Raw genomic sequence first — 10,327 nt, forward strand, 5'->3', positions numbered from 1 at the left:
GTTTTTTTATGAATTTAACGAATGTGAGACACAGTCGTTTTGGGAAAAACCACTTCTAGATTAGAGCTGATGGACACAGTCGTTTTTAGAGTTATTACCTCCTGTTCAGACAGTGGTTTAACTTCGATTTTCCACTAGTGATAGGTTTGATAGATAGTATGAGCCCACATGTCCTTGTAGCCAAATATCATTCTCGGATCGTCAGCTTCACCCCAAATTCTACCACGATCAAGGTCAGGTATCATGTCATTAGTATGAGGAAGATTCGAACCTCTAACTTTTACTTTGCCTTGCCCTTTCCTTGTGTAGGTTTTTGACTTGGCCCACCATCTTCCTCTAAAACTTGGTTTTGGGTTACTAATTGACTTGCATCAACCTCATTATCTTCCTCCTCACTTTCCTCTTCATCATGCTCATCATATGGCTCATTGTGCCCAACTGTTTCAGTAGGTTCACGAATTACGTACGAATCGACTACAGTCACCACTCTCCCATCTTTTCCCTCTATTAGAGCCTGCCCCCAAACGCTTGTTGCGACCTTGTTCTTTCTCTCGAGGAGGTAGATATTGAGGAGTACCAAGACCGTCCTTCTTTCTTTTCTTAATGCCAGCATCTTTAGTTTTTCCTTTGTTAGCTTCCTTGGATCTAGCCCTACAACAAAAGGCACATGAAATGAATATAAGACAACTCACTTTCATATTTGATGTCGGCATAGATATACTGAAAAAAAGGCTTAGAATCATCAGTACCGACATTGTTTACAATTATTCTACAATGCCGGGACCAATAAACGGCATAGTAATTTAACAAAATAACTGTGTCGGGACAAGATGCCGGTATTATTTAATAATTGTAGACAATGCCGGTAGTCTTAGGTAATTCCAAAAAAGTTCCTGGATACCAAATGGGCACTTCCGGCACATAGGTAAGAATTCATATCCATGCCGTAACCCAGTACCGACATCTTATTCAACCTAAATTCTATGTCGGTACTGATAACAAATTCCTAAGGTTTCCTGTATACTAAAAGTGGACTACCGGCATAATCGACTAAATTTATATCAATGCCGTGACAGACTACCGGCATTGTATTCAACCAAAACTCAATGTCGGGATAAAACATTCAGTTTCAGGTGTTTAGGTAACTCAATACCGGCATAGTATTCATACTAAAATCAATGCTGTAACTCTCTACCGGCATTGCCTTCAACCTAAATTCAATGCCGTTATTAAGTACCGGCATTGTATTCATACACATTTCAACGCCGGAACTCACTGAAACTCAACTGTTTGAGTTAGGGTTCGCGATTCTAACGTAAACCCACTGCTGTAAACTAGTTCAAAATCACTTACCTTCTCACAGAAGCCATGTTTACGAGAGGTTGATTGTCCGAGTTCTCTTCTTCTTCTGCTTCTTCTTCTTCGGCAATACGATTGACTCGTTCTTCTTGTTTTTGTTTAGCAATTGATTTAGATAGATTGGGTAATCGACGAAGATATTTTTGAATTGATGATTAATCGTCGATGAATAACGGATGAAGAACGATGAAGAAGATGAAGGAGAATTTTTCTTTTTTCAAAAACCTGACCCTAAGAGTGCCGGAACTGATTTGTGGAGAATGGGGATAAATGATTTTGTTTTTGATTTTAAGTTTTAGGAGAAAGAGTATAATAGTATTTTCACAATGTTTTCTAATTAACCAAAGGGTAGTTTAGTATTTTCATACCCAAAAATCACCCATTAGCAGACACTATTGGTTGGGGGAAGTAATTTATATCCCCAATTAGTTTTAGTATCCCAACCGTGCGTTCATTCACAAGCAGTATTATTGGGTAAAAAACTGATCAATTTCGGATACCAAATTTTCTTATTGAATTACTGACCAGGGATTCAGAGAATTCACATAGATACATGGAGCAAGGGTGATTTCGGCAACTACAATAAAGAAGAACCAAACTTTTACATATAATACATAGGTTGTCTCTCAGAATTAATCAAATTCTCCATTAGCCTTTGTGAACAAGATATCTCTGTCGTTCAAGTGCAGTATATATGCCATCCTTCAGAAATCAAACTTTACTTTATCTACCGTTTCAAACTGAAATAACACCAATTGATTTATGCTAGATTCATTTTCCTGGTCATCATCTTCATTCAAAAGTGGCTCCTCTTCCTCTTCTCCTACTGGTTTTCCTAGACGAGGAATATATCAAAGATGTGGAGAACAATCGAACTTGGGCCTTTTTCTTGGACGCATGATGAAATCCTTGGTGGGAGGCTGTGCCGGAGATTTTCACGAGGCCTCTGACTTGTTGCGGGAGACAAGGGTTGGGTTAGGTACACGTGTAGGTTTTATTTCCCGACGCGTTAAACTCCGTTGATCTCCAGTGACCGTCTTTTAAGCTATATAAAAGGATGCTCGTATGTTGCAATATCCGCATAGCAAGATAGGAAGCGGAGGCACCCTAGAGGAAGAAATTTGATTATTATGGCAGACACAAAGAAGATGTTTACCTTGAAGAGTTCCGATGGAGAAGATTTTGTGGTTGAAGAAGCTGTTGCTCTTCAATCTAACACGATTCAACATATGATTGAAGATGGATGTGCTGATAATGGTGTACCTTTACCCAACGTTACAGGAAAAATCATGGGTTCAGTCGTTGAGTATTGTAAGAAACACGTTGAAACCCCTCAAGCAGATACTGGTGCCGCGAAAGAAGATCTTAATGTTAAATAGTACCACATCGCCTAGGGAAATCTAGGTCCCATGCTTAATAAGTCTTGGGTAATCCTAACCTTGCAAGCCGGTTTTCGAGGTTAGTTAGGTCTGAGGATTCCTAACATGGTATCAGAGCCAGGCCCCTCTCAACGCTGCCCGTGTGTCTGTGATTTCCGTACCACTCAGTATTCCCACCAGTGTGCGTCCGTGATTTCCGTAACCACTCAAGTGTCTCGGCCAGTGTGCGTCTGTGGCTTCCGCGCCACTCCGTCAATGTAGATTTAGTCGTTGAGGGGGGTGTTAAATGGTACCACATCTACTAGGGCAACCTAGGTCCCATGCTTACTAAGCCTTGGGCTAAACTCAGGTATATGGGATTGACTATGAGGTGACTTTTGCTCATGTTGCTCGCATGGTCACTGTTCGTACACTCATTGTTGTTGTTGCTTTTCAACAGTGGAATCTTCATCAGATGGACGTAAAAAATGCTTTTTTTTCATGGAGAACTACAAGAAGAGGTATATATGCAACCTCCTCCTGGTTTACCTCATGCTCCAAATCAGGTGTGTAAACTTCGTAAAGCTATTTATGGACTTAAACAAGCACCTTGTGCATGGTTTGAGAAGTTTAGCAGTGCAATTCTTGAATATGGTTTTACACAAAGATTTTATGACTCTGCAATGTTTACTCGATCATCGTCCAAAGGGATAGTAATCCTTCTTCTATATGTGGATGACATGGTTATCACTGGCAGTGATCTTGAAAGAATTAATAATCTCAAAACATATCTGAGTTCTTGTTTTCAGATGAAAGATCATGGTTTCTTAAGTTACTTTACGGAGATTGAAGTGAGCAAATTCAACAATAGATACTTTGTATCTCAGGTTAAGTATGCATCTGAAATCATTCAACGTGCAGGCATCACAGACATTAGGGTTGTAGGTACTCCTATTAAAGTCAATGTGAGACATAGTCCAACAGATGGAACTCTATTATCCAATCCAACATTGTATCGGCAACTGGTAGGAAGTCTCAACTACTTGACTATTACTAGACCTGATATTAGTCATGCAGTACATATAGTAAGTCAATTTATGTCTTCTCCTCGCTCTACTCATTATGCTGCTGTTTTACGAATTCTACGCTACTTAAAAGGGACTTTATATCAAGGTCTTCAGTTTTCATCTAAGTCTGATCTCACCCTAAGAGTTTATTCAGATTCTGACTGGGAAGGAGATGTCACTGATCGACTCTCAATTACAGGATATTGTGTGTTTTTGGGAGATTCTCTCATATCTTGGAGGAGTAAGAAACAATCTATAGTTTCTCGTTCTAGTGCTGAAGCAGAATATCGATCTCTTGCTCATACCACATCTAAAATTATATGGTTACGGTGGCTTCTTACTGACATGGGAATTTATCTTCGTAAACCTACATCACTGTTTTGTGATAACAAGGCTGCTATACAGATTACTTACAATGATGTTTTTCATGAAAGAACTAAGCATATAGAGATTGACTGTCACTTCACAACGCATCATTTCAAGCATGGTACAATTACTCTTCCTCATGTGAAGTCTGATTTACAAATTGCTGATATTTTCACCAAGTCACATCCTGCACCTCGTCTACAATTCTTGGTTTCCAGACTCAAGATGCGTTCTATACCACCTTGAGTCTGGGGGGGGGGGGGTGTTAAGATATCATAATATCTTGACAGCTTGGCATGTATATACGCAGTTATAGAGTATATATCCTTGTTATCTAGGTGTTGTACAATCAGTTATGGTCATATATGTTTGTATATATTTTCTTCTTTTTTTATCTGTTGTAATCCTTTATAAGTTGGGAGCTTTTACCCATTGGAATATACAGAGAGAGTTTATCTCATTCAGAGTTGTTGTCTTTCTCTATGCTCATGTTTAACATGGTATCAGAGCCAGACCCATGTCAACGCTGCTCGTGTGTCTGTGGTTTCCGTACCACTCAGTATTCCCGCCAGTGTGCGTCCGTGGTTTCCGTAACCACTCAAGTGTCCCCGCCAGTGTGCGTCCTTGGCTTCCGCGCCACTCGGTCAATATAGCCCTAGTCGTTGAGGGGGGTGTTAAATAGTACCACATCGCCTAGGGAAACCTAGGTCCCATGCTTAATAAGCCTTGGGCAATCCTGACCTTGCAAGCCGAGGTTACTTAGGTCCGAGGATTCCTAACACTTAAGAAGTGGGATGATGAGTTTGTTGGTAAGTTCGATTTACAGACTACCCTGTTCGATGTTATCTTAGCGGCAAATTATCTGGATATCAAGAGTTTGTTGGACGTGACTTTCCAGAAAGCTGCGGATATGATCGAGGAGGCATACAAGAAAGGGGGAGTAGAGGAGATCCGTAGGACCTTCAACATTAAGAATGACTTCACCCCAGAGGAAGAAGAGGAGGCTAGGCATAATATCTAACGACGCAATAGTTGTATTCTTGGCTGTTTCCTGCATGTTTTAGACATCAAGGTTCGTTATGTGTTTAAGCATAATATCTAACGACGCAAGAGATGTATTCTTGGTTGTTTCCTGCATGTTTTAGACATCAAGGGACGTTATGTGTTTAAGCATAATATTTAACGACGCAAGAGTTGTATCCTGGTTTTTTTCCAACATAGGGTCGTCATAAAGCTACAACAGAGAGGTAACGACTATAATCAACTTAGGGCAACCTAAAAATAACGACCCTAACATATAACGTAACGACTCAGACAATATTTGGGACAGAGAGACTGTTCGTATAGATGCTTGGGTCGTTATATACATACAAGGTTCGTCTACATATTCATCGAATGAACAAAAATTTGCAGTACCAGATATAGGGTCGTTAATGGAACATGGTAAGAGTAACGACTTTTCATAAATTAAACATGCATGAAAAGAGTCGTTCCAATATAAGAGATTACAGGTTGACGACCCTAACACTGAAGATGAAAAAACTGATTCCAAAACTCAATCAAACAATCAAAACAGAGCCAAATAATCGAAACAAAGGTGGGTTTTAGTTCACTTACTTTCTAATCGGCGCCATTTCTTCTACTTCTTCCCGACTGGTTGATATGATCTTGGTTTTGAGATTAATCTTCAATTTGTGTTTCTCCACCGTTTTAGGGTTTGAAAACTCTCCTTTATACTCTTGGGTTCGATCCATGTTTGTAATAGAAGTTAATCGTCGATTAAAGTTTTTCGTATCGACGATTACGACGATGAATCGACGAAGAAAAAAAAAATTGGGTCGTCAATGGTGGAGAAAAAAGGGAGAGGAAGGGGAGGGGAGGTGAACTGATTTGGTTTTTGAAAATGAATTCGGGGTTAGGTTTAGAGTTAATAGGTTTTTAAGTAGAAGGGTATAATAGTATTTTCACCCCCATTTTGGAACCCCTACAGTATTTGGTGTGGGTATATAAATTGGTGAGAGCCCCTAATTGTTTTTTGGGCCCCAATTAAGCCAGGATGATTTGTATGGTGTGTCAAAACGTTTTAATCCAGTGGATCGAAATGCTATCATCTTTATAAGTGGCCGCAACTGTTTGCATTACGACATTGCAACCAGCAGAACATCTGAAGTTATTCAACATTGCAATCCACTTCTGGTAACACTAAAGCCAACAATAATTCCTACATTACCATCTCACCTTGAAGATATGATTCGTCACTAATCTCTCCATTATTTCGCTGGTCTAATATTACCTAGATATAGATTGTTGAAAGCTCCAAATTTTCATGACTGCTAATGGGGTATCCGTGTACCGGAGAGGATACTGGAGACGGTACCTTCCAAGGATACTGGTACCCGCATTAGCAGTGTTGCCAATTCTTTATCTTGAATTTATCAACTCTGGTCGTCCTGACCCATGAGAGTCAAGACTAGGTAGTCCAGATTCTGAGCCATGACCGTATGTTCGTGCAGTATATGACATGCGTAGTATGCATAATCATTCACACAGATTCACATTTAGTACGTTCACATGTTTAGGATTTTTGTCATAGTGAGGCTACAACTATTGTAGTCGGAGTAGTATTTTTTGAGTAAGCATTGATCACATTGCCATCAAATTTTTTATTCAATTACTGACTGGAGAATTGCACATTGATACATGGAGCACAGACGATCTCAGTTGGTTCTCATAGTAGTGTCTATGTTGGTGATTGGACCTTTGAACCAATGCCGAGCATCTAACACCCACCAAGAAACTACTAAGATGAGCAAACCACCAATTGCAGCAGGAGTGTAGTTGAATGTATCTCTTGTAATAGGATATGCAACTGGTAACGAGAACAGAACAGTCATTGCAGCAACCCACATAACCGCGATCCAGCCTACAACCATCCCATAACGTCCCAAGTTAAAGGGTCCTCGAGTGAATGTTTTGTTTCCCAGGGTAATCCTATAGAAGATGGGAATTACATACGATATGTTGATTCCAACTGTTGCTATTGACACCATAGACTGAAATGCCACCAAGCTCAGCAGTGACTGCAAAATTATGAAGAAATGGAAACCTTGGGTCAATAGAAATATGTATAACACACAGTGGTCAGTACCCATGTATGATTTAGTGCGAGAAATCAGACAACATACAGTTAATGCCATGACAAATGATATTGCAACAGAGAGCCAAACTGCATTAATAGGAACTTCATTTTTATTCAATTTATGCCAGACGGATGAATAAGGCATTGCTCCATCTCTTGAGAATGCATATACCATTCTGACATTCGACAAACAGATGAATTACAAAGGTGAGACGAAAACCAGAATACTGAAAAAGAACTGTTAGTTAAATGGGCGCATCTATGAGCTGAATTTTTACCTTGAGTTGTTAGTGATTGTACCCATACCACAGAAAAATATTGCGACAGCAGCAACTCCAAAACAAATGATACCACCAACTCCACTTCCATATCTACTTTTAAAAGCTTCGTAAAACAATTGTGCAGCTGCATAACCACCGGCATCATTGTTGGGGTTCACAAGGTGTGGAATGTCGGTGACTGCGAAAGTGATACCAAGTAGATAGCCCCATCCGACAATGAAAGATACTACAATTGCACTAATTATGCCTTTTGGTCCATTTCTGTCTGCACTCTTTGTTTCCTCTACCTTGAAACACAACAAAAAACAAATTCGTAAGAAAATTGAGTTATTCTAGAGAATTGGCCACCTCTAATCGACATAGATACAAGGTGCACAACTTTTTCTATATACGAATTCCAGATCTTATAAACTTTATTTGTCTAATAAAATTTACCAAGTGAACAGATGCATCATAGCCAGCAAGGGTATAACTGCTCATCAGTAGCCCGAGAACAAATATGTACGGTTTGCTCTGAATTCCAACCGCAGTATCAGTGTTGAAGTGAGTTGAGATATATTCGACACTAGCCCGTTTTGGAGCAACAAATGGAATGAGAACCATAAGAAGAAAAACACCTACAAAAATTCCTTCCGAACTTTTAGATAAGCCCTATACAGGAAAACTCAACCAATCTTGATTTTTCTCATACTTGTATTTTGCACAAAAGAGAATAAGCAGTTACCAATGATATTCCAAGCAGCTGCCACATTCCCCAAAATTGATATGAATTTGATGGGGAGAATGTTTAAGACCCCATGGATGAACAAAATTCCTCCATATATACAAATTAATACGTACTTAGAAGCTAAATACCCACCACCATTTTTTCCACCTGTGCTAAGGAGAATTATTACTTGAACCATTTGAGCCAGAGAGAAATCCACGCTTGTTGTATTGGCCCACTGCAAGACAATCCATCTGTTAGAATTATAAAAATCATCAATATGAAATTTGTTTTTAGATCCTGAGCTTACCTGGCCAACCATGTTAAACCTGCAGGGATGAAAAAAATGGAATCAAAACGCATCCAACCTCGTTAAAAAGGAGTGGGAGAACAATATTAGGGAAGTTAATTCAGTTTTTCTTTGAATTTGCAGACTAGAGAGTACCAGCAAGTCAACCAAGAAGCAAAGGGCGCCCAGCTAGGGCCGGCGAGCTTGGCACTCCAGTAGTAAAGACCACCAGATGTAGGGTAAGATGAGCAAATCTCAGCCATGCTTAAACCAACAAACATTGTGAAGAAACTTGCTATGAGCCAACCATATATCATGCTGATTGGACCACCGTATTGCAGACCCTGACTGTAAAGGGTAGTGATCCCTTGAAGCACTGATACTGTCACGAAACATAATGCAAAGTTGGATATCACCCTGCGCCATAATTATCCAAAACAACTCATATTAAACAGTATCATTTGAAATGTGTTAAAAAAGAAGAACTGGTGAAGAGGACTTACGAAAGACTGCGGTCAAGCTCCTGGTAGTATCCAAGCTGGGCCAAGCGTGATTCCCCTGTATCTATGCGAACATTATCCCCATCCTGAGAAAGATAAGCTTCAGATGGAAATACCGGATCCAAATGTTCCAAAACCATGTTCCACTTTCTTTAGTCTGGCCACTATTTTCTTTTGCATTCATCTCTGGCGACGTGGTTCTCATATATATATATATATAGGCTGATGTATATGTACATGTATATCTCAGACGGGGTACGTCTCCCCTGTCTCTCTTCAATAATAGCGTAGATACAAGGGAAATGATAGCGCTAGATAATTGTTAAAATATATCACCCCATGTGTATATAGCTAATTTTTCCATCCTCAAAACCATTAAAAGTTCGTTACAAAATGAAAAAAGAAAAATCCTGTTAAAAAAACACTCATAGTTGACAACGTGGAAAACAACATCCTCCTATTTCTTATTTCTAGTGTTAAGTAATGAAATCAAGAGCATGTAAAATTCACCAATAAGTAGCAAAATCTAGCTTTATAGATGAAAGTTTTAAGAGTTAGGTATGTGTTCCATGGTATTGGAATCATTCAAATGGGGATTATTTCAGGGACTGAATTATTGGAGAGTGGTGTATCACAGCCACTTTAGCGTCATAGTAGTTGCATTTTCCCTACTTTTCCACTGACATATGGAGTTTATATATGACATAGACCTCGTTCTAAGTTCTAACCAACTTCTTTTTCTGATACTCTTTGTTCTTGCTGACACACCTAGTTTTATCTTTTGTCATTTTGGGTTTTGACGAAATAATATTTTTCAGAAATTCCGAACAGAAACTTAAAACAAAAAAAGTAAACTGATATAAATGAGAAGATCACATATCAACAATTTATCGACAACGTTAAAGCAAATTACTAAGTTATTGGTTAGACACTGGTGATAAAACCTGACACTGATACCAAATAGTACTCTTATTAAATGAAAGAACAGCTACCATTGAGAGAACACTGAAGTGAAACTTGCTATTCAATTCCTCTTTTCCTCCATAATCTGAGACGGATGTGATATCCCACCCAATTACACAGAGACGTACAGTGTTAGTGATTCAGTATCTATTTCTTATGCTAGTGGCCCAAACTAACATATTTCCTATACAAATGATTTGACTATGCAGAATTATTCCTTCGCTCATTTCCAAAAGAGTTGTGTTACAGTAAAAGTAAATAGAGAAAGAAGGGCATTATAGGATGTGTTTCCTATTTTT

General features: G+C 39.1%; 2 protein-coding genes across 3 annotated transcripts; one reads left to right on the top strand and one right to left on the bottom strand.

Annotated features, from left to right (window-relative positions):
- The first annotated feature begins 2,489 nt into the window (after positions 1-2,489).
- LOC113352788 (SKP1-like protein 1A) lies at positions 2,490-5,171 on the top strand. The gene is made up of 2 exons (XM_026596563.1): positions 2,490-2,729; positions 4,914-5,171. The coding sequence occupies exons 1-2, from the start codon at positions 2,490-2,492 to the stop codon at positions 5,169-5,171; spliced, it is 498 nt and encodes a 165-aa protein (XP_026452348.1).
- A 1,629-nt stretch (positions 5,172-6,800) lies between these two features.
- LOC113354514 (amino-acid permease BAT1 homolog) lies at positions 6,801-9,222 on the bottom strand. Of its 2 annotated transcripts, none has more exons than XM_026597831.1 (8): positions 9,069-9,222; positions 8,722-8,982; positions 8,587-8,605; positions 8,430-8,514; positions 8,006-8,187; positions 7,568-7,857; positions 7,336-7,465; positions 6,801-7,230 (listed from the first exon to the last, which is right to left on the bottom strand). In XM_026597831.1, the coding sequence occupies exons 1-8, from the start codon at positions 9,203-9,205 to the stop codon at positions 6,868-6,870; spliced, it is 1,467 nt and encodes a 488-aa protein (XP_026453616.1). In that variant the 5' UTR covers positions 9,206-9,222; the 3' UTR covers positions 6,801-6,867. The 2 variants fall into 2 exon arrangements, with proteins under 2 accessions (XP_026453616.1, XP_026453615.1); XM_026597830.1 differs by having other exon boundaries at positions 8,295-8,514.
- Positions 9,223-10,327: the final 1,105 nt, after the last annotated feature.

Source organism: Papaver somniferum, chromosome 2 (genome assembly GCF_003573695.1).
Source record: "Papaver somniferum cultivar HN1 chromosome 2, ASM357369v1, whole genome shotgun sequence".
Classification (NCBI taxonomy): domain Eukaryota; kingdom Viridiplantae; phylum Streptophyta; class Magnoliopsida; order Ranunculales; family Papaveraceae; genus Papaver; species Papaver somniferum.